The 20,298-nt window shown below is 44.8% G+C and overlaps 1 protein-coding gene across 3 annotated transcripts in view; it reads right to left on the reverse strand.

Moving 5' to 3' along the window:
• LOC125975260 (mannosyl-oligosaccharide 1,2-alpha-mannosidase IC) overlaps positions 1-18,925 on the reverse strand; it is a 66,455-nt gene extending 47,530 nt beyond the window's left edge. The window contains exons 1-2 of one of the 3 annotated variants that reach the window (XM_049730562.2): positions 18,750-18,925; positions 17,337-18,641 (exon numbers count right to left, since the gene is read on the reverse strand). In XM_049730562.2, coding sequence (XP_049586519.1) covers positions 17,337-17,912 — 576 coding nt within the window. In that variant the 5' untranslated portion in view covers positions 17,913-18,641; positions 18,750-18,925. Of the gene's footprint in view, positions 1-17,336; positions 18,703-18,749 lie in introns of those variants that run through there. The other 2 variants (XM_049730560.2, XM_049730563.1) reach the window with 2 other exon arrangements.
• Positions 18,926-20,298: the final 1,373 nt, after the last annotated feature.

Consider the following 20,298-nt stretch of genomic DNA (forward strand, 5'->3'; position numbering starts at 1 on the left):
TGTTCCGCCTGCACCAGTTAGCATCACCCAAACTGCTCCGGGGCGTCATTAAAGTTTGATTCCATCCAATTCCAATTTTTGAGAGCGGGAAACGTTATATTTACCCAGCTGCTCTTCATCCTCGGGTGACGCATTAAACGTGAATGTGGGATTTTGAAGGGGCGGACAACCCACGTCCAAAGCTCGACATCCCATCAGCCCGGCGGCCATAAAACATCCAGGGGAGCGGACACCAAATGAGAGTTATGGAGCTTCGCTGCCATCCATCTGCCTCGACTAACTTCGTCCGAACGCGGGAAACCAACCGTGTCGGCTCCCGTGCACACGGAGCAAGAGGCCGTAAAGTCAATACCGTATCCATCAATGAAATAGACTGCCTGAGTCCGAGGGCTCTTTATGGCGGAGGGAGTCGCACAACGTGAGGGTGCGAATGTGTCTTGGGTCAGCTCCGCCTCGCTAAGGAGGACTTGAGTTGAGACCGACACTTGATAGCGATAGTCGTGTGCCGGGGAGGCCGGTGGAAGGTGCTGCTAGCTTAACCGTTTTACGGTTCATCACGTGGGTTTGGGTTAAAGATGAGCCAGGTCAAGTCCAATTGTTAAGAGATGAACCAGGAAATGTATGAATCAGTCGATTAATTTTAGATACTCCCTAACATTTAGCTAGACAACAATTCTCCTGGAAATAACTCCCACAAGGAATAATTAACAAATAAAAATCAGGCATATCTTTGGGGTGCCCTTGACGCTTCTGTTAAGTGTCAATAGCCCCAAAACATCAACAAGCCTTCTCCATGTTAGAACCGATGCTACTGTTTTAATTCAAGAGGACCAGTGATACCCACAAACGAGGAAAATAAGTTCCTGTGTCCTCACTACAAGATTTATGGGGTCCTTGGCCCGTACGTAATCCTGCTACGGTCATGAAAGCAACCCTTCCCGAGGCTTTTACACGGCATTGTATATTGCCAGCGACTATGAAGCATAACCTGCTGGCAAGTTAATCCAAGCTAAAAGCGTAGCAGAGGTTACTGTTGGGAATAAACACGGCATGCCGGCAAATTGTTGTTGCACCGATGGAAATTTCGGGATCAGCGCACGGGATAATTAAAAACGAGTTTAGTTGCGCTTGCTGAAGACGCCGCATCTATTTATGGCAGACCTCTGCTGCTTCGGGTTGTTGTGGGTATGGCTCTAGCCTGAGGGAAGATTTAGGACATGCCGGAGGGCCCGACGTCTGCTTCGAGGTCCCTCTGGTGGAGCCCGAGCATCAGACAAGTTTCGACTTTCTTTGTTATTAAATGGCGCTTTCTCATCTCTCCCTTGATGCAGATCAAGATAAGCGCTAGCAAAAAGACGATACAACGAATCGACCCTTTCAGTTGTAGTCGTGGCGATAGTGAACAATCTTTCGGCCGAGGTGAAATTGAAGCACTGGTGTCCTTGCATGATCTGACATCTACTTTGAAAGACAGTGGAAGCAGTCTCTACGGAATGTTGATGTTTTAGCTCGGCTGTTTGAACAATTGATGGAGGTTCATGCCCTTCTCAGCAACATCGCAAAAAATGAAATATGATTGACTTTTACGAGGAACGTTTCGGTCTCAATTTGTGCTTCTGAAACCATTTCATGCTCAACAAATCCTACCCAAGGCTAGCTGTTTCCGGCTTGTCAAGCTAAGGTAGGCTAACTGCACAGTATCTTTGCAAAGCATTGGAACCACTCTATGATAATAACAATGGTTCTCACAAAAGGGATGAACTCTGCTTGTTGAGGATGAACTCCAACGCAGCTTGAGATCCTTGAGGGGTTTTGAGGACAGAATGAAGTGGTTCACACACACGCACATGCGCACACACACGCACGCACACATACACACACACACACACACACAAATTCTCTACTAATTCAAATAGGATCCCTTGAATTCGCTTCTAAAAAGCTGATTCATTCATTCACTAATAATAATAATAATAATAATAATAATAATAGTGTGTTGCGCCATGACCCAAGGGGCATCCTACATACTATGATCCTTTTGAGACATTACACAATTAGGTCAAGAAGGAAGCCAGATTGCCTCCTGGGGAATTGAATATCAATGCAAATATGTAAATCTTGCGCCTTCCTTCTTTCGGATGCTTTTGCACTATTAAATATTAACGCGCGATAGCGACGGCGGCTTCGGCTAAAACAAGAGCAATATTATAGAAAGAGTGTCGCATTAAGTCGGTGGCCTCAAGACGGTCACACATAGCCTCTGTCGAGTTAACCGCGTGTGGTCCATTAGGCGCAATTAGGCAGGATTATGAATCATTCCTGAGATAAAAACTGCCCAAAATGGGAGCATTTATTCCGCTGGTGACATGCATTCAACACTTGTTAGAAATAGTTTTTATTTGCAGTTCTTAACACCACTGAATCATATTTTGTAGAATTTCATGAAAGTGAGGAAGAAACGAGTTTTATGCAAAAGGCCTCGACAGCTAAATGCGAAAATGTTTTGCCGGTGTCTCGTAATATAGATGAAGCATTGCATCAGCATCGGATAATCATTCAAATAAAAAGGCAGCGATTGGCAGCCCAGGCCTGCTTCATCACAGCTTGCGGCTTGAAATTGTTCACGTCAGAGCGAGAGAGAAAGCTTAACGACAACAAAAGAGGCCAAAGATTAGCCAAATGTCAACGTCTGGAACTCCTCTGCCTCGTCCTCTATTTTCCTTAATACGCCACATCTTGAGGCATAAACTGAACTTTGAGGTTATTGGAACCATCTTTTCTACCCAACCCCTGGTTCCACTTTGCTCCAATATTTGATTAATTAAGCTTAGGAGAAAAAAAACAAGAAAGCAGAAAGGAAGCCAAGAAAAGGTGTTATTGTTAGCCACTGCCGGAGCTAGACTTTTATTCTTGAAGGGGGACATGGGGTGGCCAAGGCTATCTAAGGGGGGGTGGACAACCTTAATTTTTTTTTTTTTACAAATCCAAACAATTCAGAAACTACTGATAAACATTCAAAAACTGCATGAAAAAAATCATAAAATACACGAGTCAATTATCTGGCTCTGCAAAGTTACACATTACAACAAAAGTCGAAATAAAAAGATTCATCACGCCCCTCCGCCACACCACTCAAAATGTTTTATCTCTCTGTTGTAATGTCAAACAAATTCTAACAGTACACAGTCAAATGTTCTGCTCGTTATTCATATCGGGGTTTTTTTGTAAGCGTGAAGGGAGCAAAAAACCGTTGACTTAATTATATATCTATGGAATTAATCGGTTGATTAATCAGTTGTCGGAATTATACATGCTCCGCATTTTGCATGCAAATGAGCGCATCACACGGCAACCAATCGCTATCGCCTTGGCCATGTGTCGGCTAATTTCCTCAAGCGCCCGCCGCCACGGAGTCGGTCAAAAGTGCAGAGATCGATGGCATCTGCCGTTTGTCGGCCAAATGTGATAGCGCCGACGCTTGATGTGAGCAGTTCAGGCTGTCAATAAGCTAGCTCACCGTGACACTTTTCTTATCAGTCAACATGCTTGATTAGAGGCGACGTCATGAAAGGGAAGGCCTTCTGTCGTTTGTCATGCTTTATGTTGTAAGAGGGGCCTTACGGGAATCACAGCCATTAATTGTGGCGAGCGCTCAGCCTTGAGAGGGCAGGTAGTATGCGGAGAAGGTAGCACGAGCTGAACGCTATCGGTTTGTTTTATTTCTTGGCAATTTGTGTTAATTCAGCTTCCAACATCCACCCCAAGCCATTAATGCTACTTGAGGCCTGATACTTTAAACTTTCACCCCTTAACCGCTAAATCCAAACCTCTGTGTAAAGTGAAAATACAAATCTTCAAAATTTGACCAAATCACACAGATTTCAGTGAAGAACCCAGTAGCCAGGTGTAGAAAATGAAATTTTAAAAATCATAACAGAATCAAGCTACCCTCCTTTCTCAAAGGCGGTGGGTGCTCAACTGTCAATCAAACGCCAGTGCTACGACCCAGAATAAAACGATGCTACTCCGTCTAGAATTTTTTTTATGGATTGTCTACACACAACTACATGTTTCAGGCACTAAAATATATCTGGGTAAAGCCTCCGGAGGCTGCGATATATCCCACCGGGCTGTCACGGGAGTTTCCCATGCGTGACAATGAGGCGCTCGAAAGTGCCAGCCCGGAGCCTTGGTCCACATGTGAGATGTCAGGTGGGAACTTGTGTTAGTCATTTCCGCCCTCTCCTTGCTCTACCAGCAGACTCTGCGTGACGCGCATGCACTCGATGCCAACAATGAGGCGCTCTAAAGAACCACAACTTGAATATAACTGTGTGAATAATATCAATGAATAGAGATATATTTTTGGGGGGATGGCAAAAATGCAACAATTTGGTGTTTATGTGTCTCAAATGGGCAAATAATTGACCTTTGATAACAAAAGTGACCTTTCAAATATTACTTCAAACATCGGCTGTACAGTCAATGTCCTAAGATGGCCGACGGTTTAACTCTCCAACGGATAACTTCCATCAGTTCCTATGTAAAAGCGTCGAAATGTTCTTCACTTTCAGGCACTTCTGATGAGCACACACCGGAATCAAAGGCGTGACACAAAATGAAGAGCGAGCGAGTCGGCGCCGAGCACAGTGGGAATTTCAAGGGTGCCGACCCGTTTCTTTTAACCCGAGATTGAGCTACGTTGGCGTGCTCATGACAAGCAGTCTGTCTAAAAAAAAAAAGAAATAAGCCTCCTCCATGAAGTGTTTCACTCGACGAGCGCCCCCCCCCCCCTCCATTGAAAGCCCGTTTTAATGAATTGCCATGACGCTTGAATAAATGAGCTGCCGCCCGTGTTATTTTCCACGCTCATCAATATTCATGTCGCACAAACATCCACCATCCAACCCCTTAATTACGAAGCGTTCCATTTTAAAACACGCAAAAAGGAGCAACGTCGGCTTATCGGATTTCGGGCCTAACTGGTGATTTTGCACACATGCCGAGGAAAATTGTTTAAGACCCCACCGCCCCGGAGAGAAGCATCCACTTTTTGATTAGTGCACAAACAAGCAGCTTGGCAGCAGAAACATGATTTCACACAATTTCAAATGTATTCCATGTATATGCCAAGTGTCAATGTGAACTTGTGACATCAAGTTGAGTATTCGGATGATGTTTGTTTTGAAAAAAAGTTGTACCTTTCACGCAGAACTTGTATCACCTTAGAAGCCAGAAAATGTCAGATTGGAATTCACAGGGGGCTTAAGCCTGCTAGCGCCATCTGATTGGCTGACATGCAACCACAACAAGAAAAAAGCTCAAGCTAATTGTTGCTCGCTAGGGGGTCTCAGCAACAAAAGCAGCTATGATGTCATCCCCGTGGAATGATCACTCCAACCCTTCTTTCTACGTGTCGTGATATTTCCCAGGGCCCGTTGCTCTAATATGTGGCTTGCAGTGTCAGGCCCATGCTGAGGCGGCTCAGCTTTTTTTGTTTGCATATGTAAGCACCCCCCGCCCCCTTCATACCCCCTCTCAGCTTCTCTCGGATCAGACAGTAAAACAAAGAGCATCTTTGTCTGCTGTGCCCATTGGACGCTGACAGGCGCAGACGAGAAAACGGTGTCGGGTCGTAACGAGCGCATTTGCGTCGCTGGGCGACATCTCCGCCAGGACACAAAGCAGGCGACGGACCCGTCTCGTCATCTCGACCAGTCTGTGCCTGGTGTTTATCTTTCCTCTGGCAGAGACTGGACTGTTTTAACAGCTTGTCTTATCCTTCCGCCCATGTCTATCCAAATGTCGCGTTTTGGCCACAAATGAGAAGACAACGGACTTTATCAAAAGGGTTCAGACGGCTGATAAGATGTCAGACGGCTGGAGGCATATACAAGCAGAACAGGCGTCTGCCGTAAACACCAACGAGAGTCACAGCCCCTTTTACGCTAACCGGCTAATACTAATTAAATTTGAACTAAAACAAAAAAATTGAGGGAAATAAAAACATACAAACAAAACGGATTTAATCTAACTGAATTGAAAAAAACAAAAGTCAAAACGTAACCAAAAAAAACAGCCATAATTAATCTAACCTTGCTAATTACGCAACACCGTGCTAGCATTTTAGCGAGATTTGCAGGCAAATAATTTCAAGGTGAATTCAACAAGCCTTAAATGGCTTTGCGTTGAGAGAACGCAAGCATTTACCCTTCCAAAAATAAGAAAAGCATACCATCTTATCAAATCTGCATTTTCTGACATGTTTTAGAGCAAAGGTCAGCTCAGTAAAAAAAATCGTAAAGGACTCTTTAACCAAATCAATCGATTTTAGCGTATCTTGGCACAGACATTTTGGTACACTGCCGTGATTACCATTGTGGAAAACAAGCCGTTTTAGCGCACAGGCCAGAAATAATAGCAGAGTTCGTGTCGGAGCATCTGGCTGCACGCACACAACATCTGGTCATCCACCTCAGCTCATGAGCCAGCCGTCCACCATTCCATTTGAAAAAAAGGCCTGAGAGCATCCATTAGCCAATTTAGAGGCGGTACTCAACTTCCTTATCCCCGTCCTGACTGTCAGTCATACCGGCCGGGAAGCAAATGGAGCACTTTGCTGGCCGGGGTAATCATAACGAAAGATGACAACGGTGCTTTGGCGTGGGTGTGGCAGGCAAGCCGGCGTGAACTGCGCTGACAGCCTCAGTTACCAAATCATCCGGCGGGAGGTTGGAAAGGCTGACGGACGGGCGCTTCAACTCTTGCCAATGAACGTCCAAAGATGAGAGGACAGTTGACATAAAGATAAGTTTGACAGCAAGGGTCAGGACATTCCGTGAAGTCGGGATATTTACGGGAATATGTTCAATACTCGATAAGGTTGAGACCATTTCTTGGAAAGGGGGGGGGGGACTGTCCACCATTGTACAACGTTTAGTTTGTATCATTTTTGCGTCATCATGCATGGTGGAGGTAATCAAGCGTTCTCACTGCCCTTTAAGAACAAAAGCGAAGTTGGCAAAGCGGTCACATTTCAGGGAGTGATTAGGTAATCTATCGACCAACAATCAGCACACCGCCGCGTCCCCCCCCCCCCGGAGTAAATAACCTAAGTGTCAGCTTGACCACAGGGAAGAAAAATTGCCTCATTGATTTACGCTGCCACATTTCCATCTGCGCTGTGGAAAAATTTGCCCCCGGAACGACTTAAAAGTAGGAACCGGACGGTGATCAGATCAAATCAGGTTCCTTGTCTTTCAGTGTGTGCGTGTTGCTGAGTCATGGTCTTTCCTGTGCTGAAAGGGTGAAGCATGTCTTGCAGCGCTGACTCAAGAAAACGCGCCGCAATCAAACAAGCCCAAGCAGACGTGTCTTTTCATGCTTTCCTGCGCTCGCTATATGAGCAGTCTGTACTGCCCACAGAGAAAAAAAACGACATTTCCTTTAAACGACTCACCGGTAAAAAAGCTACACCAATTGTGTCCTACTTTCCCTCCATTTATTTTGCTTCGTATCGAAACTCACATTATTACAGTAGATGGTCAAAAATGTGAGTTGCTTCGATTGGCCGAGAATCAAATTGGCTGCGTCCACACCCACAACGGCGCAAAGGTGCATTTCAAACTGTTCATACGCAGTTAGACTGCACTTTGGGCTCAAAGTAGGGCTCAAGGCGATAAAAAAAATGTCTGACCCTCCTCCACTATATAAAAAAACTTGAGCACCTTTACTCGCATCAGTTGTTGGTTTGCTAGCTCAGGTCATGTAGAATTAAAAAGAAAAAAAATCTAATCTTGGCAGTTATGCCACAAACAATTCGAAAAGTTTTTGCAATCCTGCCAAGTAACAGAAGGCCCCCTGGCGAAGGTGATAACCTCCTGAACGGCACGCTATATTGTGTTGACGGAACTTTCTTATCACTTTACGAGACGGCTTAAAGTGGAGAGTGGACACAATCTATTGGACAAAGAGCAACTGGAACTCTATTAAACGTGCAAGGTTATCAAGGCTGATCTCTAGCACATTTTCAACTCGACACCCCCCCCCCTCAAAATAAGCATTGGGATTACGAGGTGGACAAAAAAGACGGACAGAATGCGGAAGAGAGAGCGATTGGCGTGATGAACGATTACAAAGTTAAGGAGCGGTGATTTACAGGTCGCCTTTAGCTAAAGAACGCAGAATGTTTCTCTGCGCCGGCACATGACTCATAAATCTCCGTCGCTTTCCGTGTGTAGTCCAATAAAAGAAGGCCGGAGGGGATGGTGGGGGAGAGGGGGGCAAACCACCGAGAAGTGCTGAGCGGACACTTTGGCGGCGTCAATACCGGGCGGCGGTAAACTCTTGATCCCCTGTATTGTTTTAGTTTTGGATGGGAACGGCTGCGAGGTGAACTTTGACCCCGATAAAGAGCACTGATGATGCTGACTCAACTTCCTGTTTCCTGCCTCCAGATATGAGAAAGTGAATCCCACATCCTGCTGCTCGGGGTTGTTTGATGAGTCGGCTGTCGAATGACAAGCACCAATAGTGATGTTTTTTCCTTATTTGGCAAATCATGGATGCACACAGGTGACGTTTATTGCTGAGCAATTAATCGAATTCAAATCGGCATTGCAATTTTCAAAACGAAAAGACAGAAATTTGTAAAAAAAAAAATCCTTCAGCTTCATTTCAGTCGGACAGTAGGCTCATTTTACATTTCTAAAACATAACAGAGTACAATATGATCTAACGATTTTAAAATGTAATTGCAGTTTGATTCAGTTGGATTACGATTCAATTCGTGTTACGGCTGTAGCTTTTGTCATGTTGATTAACATACAACAGCATGTAAAAGCTCTTCAGCGCTCAAACTATCCAAGTGAATGAAATTCAAACCGCAAAACATCAGTAAAGTCAAACTGATTTATATTTGGTGTACATCTCGCATAAAAGACGATCTGATACGATTCCCGATAGGTACGATAGGCAAAATCATTCAGCTTTCCAAAAATTGCATCCTCCCTTCTTTGTTGGATAACGACTAAACCGCCATCCCGGTTCATCTGCATATAAAACTCCTCTCATTGTCAAGGACAAATTCCGAGCTGCGGTTGCCACGGTAACAGTCTTGTTTATGCCCCATATGTCTTTGTTCCTGCCTCCCACTACCAACGCAGCTACGAGATGACCCTCTTTCCCTGCAGCACGGTCCTAATCTCGACACTTTGAGGTGACTCTCGTCACACTAAAAATACACCTTCGGCATATGTGCACTTATGCAGGCAGGGACCAACTTGTGTTTGTTTGTTTTTTACCTGCACCAACATGCACACTGCCAGAAGTATTTTTACATCCTAATCACGACACTCCTGTTGTTTACATTAACGTCATCATCTTCTTCTGCAGATGTTAGCAGCGTCTCACTGTGCATGATTTAAAACTCAGTAAAAAAAGAAAAAAAGTAATAATGCAGTGCCTTTCTGTGTATTATATAGCTAGCAGACAAGACTCAAGACGAAATTTGCGTAGCTTGTCTTGACCACGTTTCAACTGGACGTGTTGCACAAGGCGAGAAGCTGATGTTGATGAAAGTCTAGATTACAATGTCAGTGAGTCAGCGTAGGCTTCGAATCTGCAATCCTAGCGGCTCATCCTCACCAGGTCAGCTCACTTTCGTCCGGGGCGGGATGACGCCGAGTTGGACCGACATGAAAGAAAACGATCCGTCTCCCTCCTTTGCGTTATTTTTTTCTCTCTCCAATGCGCTCTGGTGAGTGCGAACAGAACAAGATGCGGGGCGGATGAAAGCAGCGAGGCAAGAGAGCGATATGGAGAAGGACAGACTCGGGGGGTGGAGGTTGGGGTCTGATAGAAACGACATGGCAGTGATGTGAAATCCACAGCGAGACGTGTGCAATGGGATTGGAGAGGAGCATATACACTCCCTCCATCGTGTCGCCCGCTCATGAATTATTCATGTCAGCCATGACGTCGGGGAGTTTTTTCAGCGGGCGACCACCCTCCAAGATAACTTCAACTCATGTGAACACCGGGTCACGATTTATCCACAGCACGAGTCAATTTGTCCAAAAATAAATAAATAAATACTTGCATCTAGACTTCATGTCAATATCATTCAGCCAGCATGTATTAGTCAGGCGGCTAGGAGTTCTAATAGGTCAGACTACATCGTCATTAGTTGTACAGTGGCGAAAAAAAATATATGGGGGACTTGTCACGAATCAGATTCTGCTAGTACAAAAGAGTAAGACACTATAAAATAATAACCACGTCGTATTCAGCTCTAGGTTCTCAATTCAGGCTCCCCATAGAGCCGCTCGCTCAGTGTGATTCAGACACCCAGTGAAATAGATCCTCCTTTTAATTTACTCCTTTACTTGAAGCCTTTGTCTAAAAAAAGCACAGAGCTCATTTTTTTTGTGTAAAGTCCTGGAGTCACAGGATGCAGGAAACGTTTACCTACTCCAGGCTCTAAACCTGAGAGTAAGTGATTTTGGGAGATTGTTGTCACATGTGGGACATGGCCATACGTATGCCGAACTTAAAGGCCTTGAAGGCTTTTCTTCGTCAGAAAATGCCTCTGTCTGTTCATGTCAAGCACACAAGAGAGAGAACCATTACTCGCCATAAATTCCTGCATATCCTTCCAAGCTCCTTTAAGCTTCCCTTACCCCTTTCCTTTACTCTGAAAAAACTTTTGCTCGCCACTCAAAGTTGTTTCCGAAGAATACGAACACAGGAGATTGTTGTCACAGCAAGAAAATGCTATCTACAAAGATGTGCGCTTGTTTGCCTTGACTGAGGTCAGCGCTCAACCGTGTGTCGTTGCGGCAACAACCAAACACGGAGTCATTTGAGAATGCCAAACTTTGAAATGTCAAGCCATGCGGACTTTTTTTTTTTTTTTTTTAATAAAAGGAAATATCCAACAAAATGTTCACTTAGAATTCAAAAGCGGGACCTCAGCACACGCGCAAGTGTTGAATCATCGAAGGCAATTTCATGCTCATCTTGTCTGAACAGGGTTAATCATGTGACCTTTACGCTGCTGTCTGTGGGGCGGGCAGCGGCCTTGTTTTAGCCTACTCTAAGTTTATCTGGCATTAAAAATCCCTTGTAGGAATCACCGTAAGGCCACCATGGAAGGTTGAGAAGTGCGGAGCCAACAATGCAACACACTGTCACACACGGAAAGGTTAGCGCTGCTTAGCGCAGAACCGACAGTACACGTGACATTTCAGAAAATCTTGGGAGACTCCAGAAGGACTGTGATGTACAAAGTACTTTTTCAGGTTTTCGCGTTTTCATTTGACCAAGAACAATAAAACACCATCATGTTCACATTTTAGGCTCAATTGATTTTTTTTTTTCTTAAAAATGGAAAGATTTATGAATACGAGAGATTGTTGTCACATGCTGGACAGAGCCATTACCTGCCAGAAATTCCTGCAACATCTCTTGCCAGTTTTAGTCTTGTCAATCAATTAGAGTGAGTTACTAATTTTGTGAATTGAGTTTCCAGATTAAGTGAGCATGTTTCAATTCATTATTTTATTTCACCGTCTTGGTCTAATGTGAACATTTGGGAGAATGTTTGTACTAAAAAACTTCCTTTCATCTTGCAGTGATTGAGGTTTTCATCTGTGCTGTTTGCCCAGCAGCAAGGTCTGTGTTGTTACTTTCCACACAAATGAGTGTCGTGAGCCAAAGGGAGCTAAGAAATCAGATTAAAAAAAAAAAACAAGAGCGCTCCCCACCAAAACAAACGAGAGCCGAGTGTTTTGGAAGGCGAGTGAGGGCTCTTGATATAGACGAGCTGCCATCGGCTGGGCGGGCCAGCACCAGTGACGGCCGACTTGGCCCGGTGACAGCAATCGCCATTCAAATTCATGCCAACGTGCCGCTTCCAAAGCGCATCCCAGTCTGGCTGCCACATTCTGCTCGGACCCACTGAATGGGTGTGAAGGGCTGTTGCCAGGGCAACCCAGAATACAGATCGACTTGAAACCGAACCTAAACAAGATACACTGAATGATTTCCATAGAAACAAATTTAGACATAGCCACGCTAGGAAAACTTTTTCATGGGGCGATTGTTGTTATTGTAGCCAGTACGTGCTAGAAATTCCTGCATCTTACATTCTTTCATTCTCTTCATCCTGACTTTTGCTTCTCCTCTTCCACTTCTAATTCAAATCAATTATAGCCTTCCATCTTGCAAGTTAAACTCCATAAATTCTCATCACATTTAGGATGCAACCAGCACTGGCAAGAAATTCCGCAGATCTTCTCATGCGCACATTGAAAGTAGAAAAATTCTTTAACAGGGTCGTGTACATTTTATATCCCCTGAAAAAGGTTTCATTGACTCCAGTCAGCAGATGGTCTAAAGTCCTAAAGTCCTGCTTGGTAGGTAAACAACACGCATGCACACTGACACAAGCGTTCACATTTAATTGCACACATCTGTTACCGCCTCCCCATTCTGCTGTAATCAGCTTTTCAGAGCACGTCGACTGCAACCGTAATGGAGAACATCGAGGCCGGCGTACCGCAAAGCTGAATCATTGCGTGACATTATATCTCCTCTCCCTTCACATGCGTCGAGAGAGAAAAGCTAATTAGCCAAAGTAGCTACTCTTCCAGTCGCCGCTGCTACCGACAGGTCGGGACCCGCCATCGGTTACCAGGCAGACCAAACCTATCGATAGCCGATGCCTCGGGGACTGCAGGCGCACAGCCAACTCGTCAATAATGGCGATCCATCTCTCTGCCTCCAGCTCGCGAAGAACAAATGTGACCTTTTGTCCAACAAGCATAAATCAAATTCTTTACATTTCAGAAATGGTAAAAAGAGCCTTTGTTTGAGTTAACAACTGCCTCTTTTAACTCATTCAGTGCTAGCCGAGTTAAAATTGATATTTGACTTCTATAGCCGTCAACGGATGTGAATGAGTTAACCACTCTGCACCGGGTCTGAGCTACAGGTCATCAAAAGAAGCTCAGGTGAGTCAAGATGAGCTCATTACAGTACAGCGGTTGGCGCACCTGACCAGCCAGATCCGAGGAAGTGTCATCTCTTGACCACGGCACCAATTTAACGGCGAGACGGATGGCCTGGCTTAATGTGTAAATTGTCTAATTGGATGATTTGCATGACTCTGATGTGGACCACACTGAACGCAGAGTAGACGTGAGAGAGATTGCGCAACCTCTAGGTTGGAAGTGTACATTTTGGGTGTCCTTTATTTTCCCCCTCAGTGGATCTTATCAAAAAATACAGATTCTCACTTTCCGCCCCCCTCCCCAACAAAAGAGAGCGTGGAGGAAGAGGTTGGCCTAGTTGCAAGCAAGCAGCACAGTATGCGAGCCCCCCAAGCCGGCGGGTGGGCGCTGCTCTGCTTTTATGGCCGCCTAATTGGTCAGAAAACAACACGGGAAAGTCGGCCTAAGGAGGAGGGGCCATGGGGGGCGGGATAGCCTGGCTCGCTGTGTCTTTTCACTTCTTGAATCGTGCCTGTAGTTCTTGTGGTGTTTTTTTCTTAAGAATGTCCGCTCTGTACTTGTCTCTAGGCCTTGCTCGGGCATGTGAGTCGACCTACAATGGAGGAGGAGCCACATCAGGAACTAAACAAAAAAACAAAATCAAACAATTAATGTGGTTGCTGAAAGATTTGGACTTTCTAGAGTTCTAGGCGGGGCTCGGGCATTCTGCCAAGGTCATGCTACTCCAACAGACGGCATCAGGACGTCAGACCGCAATGCTATTGCTAATCGCAATGCTATTGCTAATACCCCAAAACCAAACCACATTGCCAAATGAGCATTAATTTTCCACCGTTTTCAGCACCGGCAAGCAAATAGCCGTTAATTATCCGAGCGCTTACAAAGGAGGTTTCAGTCATCGCTGGGTGTATTTGCTCATTATTACAGCAATTAGGCGGCTAATCAAATGACAGCAGCGGGCGTTCATTAAAGAGTTCTTCCTTCAAGGTCGGACGGCCAAAAAAAGGACGCGTTTGGTCGCTGTCCCGAGGTCTTTAAATGCGATTAATGAGAGCGCGCAGACTGCTGATTGGCCATCGATCCCATCGGATGCTCGGGTGGCTCACGAGGCGCGTTATTAGCTAGCCTAGGCTCATTATTAGCTACACATGCTCTAGCTAATTAAGCTTTTGGGCTTTCATCTTCACTTTTTGTGTCATTTACCTCTTCTAGGCTGCGCGTGACCCTGGTGGGATCTCATCGGTCTGAATGACGACTGTGTTGTGACATTTGACCACAACATTGTTAAGCTTTTGACCTACAATGGAGGAAGAAACCCTCGAGGCTACGTTGTCGCTTGGGTTCTAGGACAGGCTCAAGTCGGATGCTTTCCCCTGTTGGCGGGTTGTTTTTCTTTTTCTGTGGCTTTTCCTTTTTAATCCGGTTGACATTGCTTTTCTTTTTTTTTTATTTAAGAACGCACAAGAGACAGTGTTGGAGTTTTTTTATGAATTCTTGGCAGTGCTCGAGCATGCTGAAACTCTCAAGGAGTGTGTTTTTTACGTTTTTCACCTTTTGATCACTGTTGTTGTTTATTGAGAACACTTTAATGCTGACTCTCGACTTTTCTCTTGGGTTCTTGGCCCCGCTTGAGCATGTTGCTACGGCCTGATAGTCCTCTCGTCACAAAGTGTAAAGAAAAGGAAGGAAAAATCCCGATCAAAAAAATGTAGCTTCATCTTAGCCCAAAGGCTGGAACGCAATCAAACGTGTTGTTTTAGAGCCCGATGGCGAGTCTTCAGACACTTTGGGTGGTGGGGGTTTGGGGGGTCGGTCTATGCACAATGACCCCATTATGCCAGCAAGAGACACCCCCTCTCGAGAAATTGGCTTTTGCGTGGAACGTATTGCAACATCCCATCTTGCTTGGGGAGAAAATCTTGGTGATGAAATCTGAGCTGCACCTATATGCCTTGGAAGACTTTCTTCGTTTTTTTTCCTTTTCAAAAGGAAATGACGCAAAAAAAAATATATACCCTCAGGCAAGAATGGCAAACATGAGGGGGGGCTGCAAGTTGGAAAAAAAACACTACCGATGCCTGATTTCAAACGAGAAAGTTTGAGGGAGGAGTGTGAAAGAAACAAAGGGAAGAACATCTGCAATGTGTTGAGTGGGACTCGTCACCAGGAAAAAGGCTGCAAGCTTCTTACGTTACGCAACGCTTTCAACACCGCAATCCGTGGAAGATGAAGTGGAAAAAAACAAAATACAAATGTTGTTTTTTTTTTTTCATATCAGAGAATGTTCACCTTGACGGGCATTTTTATGAGCTATCAGCAGAAAAACACAATCTAAAGAGGAGAACTAGGAGGTGACAGCAAGACTTTATGGCAAAATATGTTTCAATGGTCAGTTTAGCCCTTCTTTGTTTTACTTTAGTCTTATTGTGCAGTCATTAAGTCCAAATGAAACAGGATCCTATGGGCTCAAAATCTTTGGAAATGAGTTACTGTATGGCAAAGGCAGGGGGGGCCGGAAGGGTGTGAAACATGCTCTATATGCAAAAAAGGAATAAAAAAAAAAAAAAACATAACTGATACCGCTGTACTTCCTTTTCCTGTCCCAATGTCACCCGACGACAAACGCTTCAGGAAACGATAGCGCTTCATCAGCTCAACCAGCTGCTACCTCTCACGTGTCGGTGACTAACCTCCCCCCCGAAAAGATGATTTCAAAAATCTAAATTAATAAATAAATGAATATCTAAATAAATAAACATTATGTTAAAAAAGTATTTAAATAAATAAATACAAAATAAATATTTAAATAAATAAAAACGAATTTTAAAAAAAGCAACTATTTAAATAAATACAAAATAAATATTTAAATAAATATATACAAAATATTGAATTCCTACAACTGAGGTCATTTGGTATCTGCACAGTGCAAAAAAACAACAACCTGAAAGCGTTTATCTGCGTATGTGCAAGTCAGTCGGGGCTGCACGGTACAAATTTGCTTTCAACAACTGGCAAATGTTTACCCTCGGCTGTCCTTTTTTCTCCATCTCCTATGTCTCCACCTACACATACTGATAAGCTAACACGACCATCAAACAAGTACCTATATACTTTGTTGTTTAGCAGTAATTTGATGAGTCAAAATAAATAAGTCAAAATGAAAGAGGACCTGACTTGTGGGAACCATTATGTTCTCACGATGCATTTGGGGGGGAAAAGGCAAAATAGGACATATCGCAACTCCAAGCGAAAACAAGAACAATTCCAGCCAGGGTTCAACGTGCTCAAAACAACATGGAAACTGGAGCTCACAACGGAGATCTACTGGCATCATCGATTGTTGTTGTAAAAAAAATTAATTACGTGCAGAAATCAGATTTAATGATCAATTCTATTTTTTGATGTGGCCGTCGACATGAACTAAAACTCAAAACAGTTCACAAATTAGCAATGGCAATCTCTCTCGTACTAAGTAGTTCATATTTTGGCAGAATAATAACGGAAAATCTGAGTGGGCTAAGTAAAACGTGATTTGCATACCACAGAAACTTGTGTGCAAGCAAGCAGTTTGGCTTTGTAAAGGGGCTAGTCATTAAAAAATAAATAAAATAGTTAATAAATAAATTGGCAACAGAAGCGCAGCAGTAGAAAAATCGCTTTAGCCTCAGATGACCAGAGCCGGCGGCTGAAACACAAAACTTGTGCAGAGCTCAGCTTGACGGGCAAAGTCACGCTGACATTTTGTGTGCAAAGGGGGAAGCTAGTCACAGAGAGGTCGCCCCACGCGAGGGGGGGGGGGACCAGGAGAGGCAGCGCTGCCATCCGCCGACACCTGCGTGATCATGCTGCCCTGTCCCCGCCGGCCTAAGAGGCGTGTTGCGGCAGGAGAGGGTGTCATGGTGTACAAATCTAAATTTTATCCAAGTCACAAGGCTAAAGAGGTCTTCTTGCCACAGTGTCATCACCTTTGATCATTTTGTGGCAACAGTTCAAACTTGCTTCTAAAAATAAGACCTTAATGGGTTTCCCCTCTAAAAAAAAAAAGAAAAAAAATGGCAATCCTAGATGCTTTATCTTCGGGAGGCTGGTGGCATTAGCACAGCCTTATGTGATCATTAGGAGACTTTTATCATCTCTCTTGCAGCTTCAATATTGGACCCGCAACACGAATCGGCGGCGGATCGCTTCAAGTCTTTTGTGTCCCTCTGATTCAATCAAAGACGTTCTCCGCCTCAACGGAGATGTTAATTACTAATTATGTGATCTGTTTTGTTCTTATGACAGCTCGCAAAGAAAAACAAAAGTCAAAACATTGGCTCTTACCTCTTTAACTTTCTCCCGCCGCTTGTCTGTCTTGGTGTCCCCGGGTTTGCCGCCGTCCCTCCCCAGTGGCGGCTTCAGCAGACACCTCCGGAACTTTTTGTAGGCAAACGTTGCACCTGAGTCAGGCAAGGAGTCTTTGTCTGACCCCAGGGTCATATCCTCCTGAGCTTTTCCGCCAGCCAGACGTTCCTCAGTGGCCTCATAGGATGGAGGCGTCTTACGGGTGAGACCCTTAAGCCTGGCAAGACCTCCTCCGCCGGCTCCGCCAGCAATCACAACGACTCCGCTCTCCCCCTTGGCGGAGGTCACCCCTCGCGGGTGCTCCTGGTCTCGTTGACTCTTGGAGCGCTCGCTGGCATCGTTTTCGGCCGCCATGCCTGAACCCGCCGCCGTGGCCGGTTGGTTCTCACTCTTGGATAAGAAGATGCGCTTCAGCCTCACAGAGTCTGGCAAGAAGAAGAGCGCCCCGAAGCAAAGGGTCACCAAGCCTGACAGGAAGAGCAAAAAGACAAACTTCTGCGAAAGGCGAAGGCCCATGCCGGACGCAGAAACGCCCGGCAACTTTCGGAACACCATCTGGGATAACTTCTTCTGTCTCTTCTTCTGTTCGGGAGTCTTTCAGATGCTTTTTTTTTTTTTTTTTTGCTTCCCTCCACACAGCTGGTTGGCAGTGCACAAGGCCTGGCTTCCAGGCAACACTTGAGCTTTTTCAGCAAAGAGCTGGCAACACAAGCCCGCCACCCCGGGCTCTCTTTAGTGACGGGCTGCAGCGTCTCTGGTGCATGCTACCGGTGTTTTTTTGTTTTTGTTTGTTTGTTTGTTTGTTTTTTAACCCTGCAAGCTTCTCTTTCTTCTTTCTCTAATAAAACACATGCAGAGGAGACGTGGACAAAGTTGTGTGTGGATGCATGATGCTCACACACGCGCAGGGCTGTCAATAACAAACCCTCATCGATGGATAATCCCGCCACGATAACATGAATCCAGCGTTACCATCCGAGCTCGCGCAACTGGCTTTGGGGGCGCCTCCTCCTCGCAACGCCGCTCTTCGCCCTTCTTCTCCGGCGTCAACACGCAGCGACAAGCCGATGACCGGGTGGTGTGAAACGGACGAAAGGACGGGAAAAAGCCTTTTTTTATGTCCTGCGCCAACTTATCCGACTCGATGAACAAACAGAGAAAAAATATCCAAACGCCCTGGTGAACAGGCAGGGGAGGACACGCAGCTGCTCGTAGCCGCCTCAGCCGCGCCTCGCTCGGCTCTTTCGTGCCGTGTGTGCCGTTGCAGCCGCCGAGGAGGTCCGCCTGGAGGATGTGGAGGAGACACAGTGTACAAGCTCAGGTAGTGCAGCAGGAGAGGGAGAGCGAAAGCGAGAGAGAGAGAGAGAGGGGGGGGGGGGGGTTGAAACCCACCCTTCTTCTTTACTCGGTGATCCAGTGGGATGCTCGGATGCCTTTGATGGATTCACGCGGCAGCTTATCACAACACAGCCGGGGAAGAGGAGGAGGAGGAGGAGATGGTTTTGATTCAGATTCCGGAGCATCTACAATCCCTTCGCCGCTAGAGAAAGCTGCTTTTCTACTGGAAGATAAAAATGCAACATGTTCATTAAAAATGTAAACTGGTGTGACGAGAATATAGGTTATATTTATGTGTGTGTTTTTTTTTTTTAAAGTTACAAGGTGGCGGACCTCCGTAGCAAGCCTCTCACCCAGCAGGCTATGTTTAGGGCAGACAGTCATGGAATAAATAAAGACGTAGTCCTCCCTTCTCCCACAGCAAACTTGTTTGGACAAGCAGAAAAAAACCGTCACTGCTAAATTTTGAAGGAAATTATATTTGCGATTTAGTTTTTATTTATTTAAAACCTCTATAATTATCGCTATTATCTATTGCTTCCTCCATCCATCTTTTTCACTTCCATTTTTTCTCAAGTTTCCCTGCTGATTAAAATAACAAATCACCTAAAACTGAGGGGAAGAGGTTCTCTGCCTTCCATCATCAATGCTTTTCAAATATATTTCTTTCTATCCCTTTCTTACCCACCTGTCTTTTTTTCCTTCCTTTATTTCTTTCTTGCTTCCCAAACAAGGAAGGATTCAAACCCAGAATCAGTGACACTCGCATTTTCCATGAATTCTATTTATAATTCCCCCTTCCAATTCCCTTCTGTACCTTTTCTTCCTATCTTTATTTTCAGTGCTTGCCTTTTTTTTGCTTATGTTCCCTTCTCCGTCTCCCCATAATCCAAAAGACGTCTATAGTCATCCATCCTACCAGCAACTATAAAAAAAGTACATAAAACACATTCAAAGAAACATTTTGGCACAAAGCATTTCGAGCAGGTTTGAACTGGCAATTGTCAATGGAAATCATGTAAAAATGCACTTAAGCTGAATCCCAGTTGTCTGTTTTCCCCCTCATATGACAAATGAAGGAATAAGTGAGCACATTGAGTAGAAAGAGTCTTACTCTGACTTGCTTACTCGAAACAATTATTCATTATGTCACATTTGTGTAATACTATTAGTCACACAGCCTTTAGCTGGTCACAAGGATGGAAATAAATGCTGGCGCACAGCTAAAAACTCTTGTTTTACTTCACCGAGAAGCCCCCTGAGGGCACCTGCATCTATTTTTTTATGATTATTTATTTACAGATTTGGCCGTCTCTTGAAAGGGCCTGCAGTTGTATTTCCAGGCACGTTGAGTTCTTGCTACTTCCTGGAAATAACAAGTTCCAGTCAGAGATGTTGAGAGAGCTGCGTGCCAAAGATTTGTGACCTCTTGAAAGTACAGGAACTTAATCCGGGAGTTTTAAGAGGGTCGCTGTGTGTTTAGACAACAGGAACTCTGGTTAAAGGAAATTCTGTTCTCGTATTTTCATGGGGAACCAGGAACTTTAAAGCTCCTGTAAGTACCATAAAACGTCTTTTTGTTTGTTTTAAAAAACATTTAAAG

This window comes from Syngnathus scovelli, chromosome 9 (assembly GCF_024217435.2).
Source record: "Syngnathus scovelli strain Florida chromosome 9, RoL_Ssco_1.2, whole genome shotgun sequence".
Classification (NCBI taxonomy): Eukaryota; Metazoa; Chordata; class Actinopteri; order Syngnathiformes; family Syngnathidae; genus Syngnathus; species Syngnathus scovelli.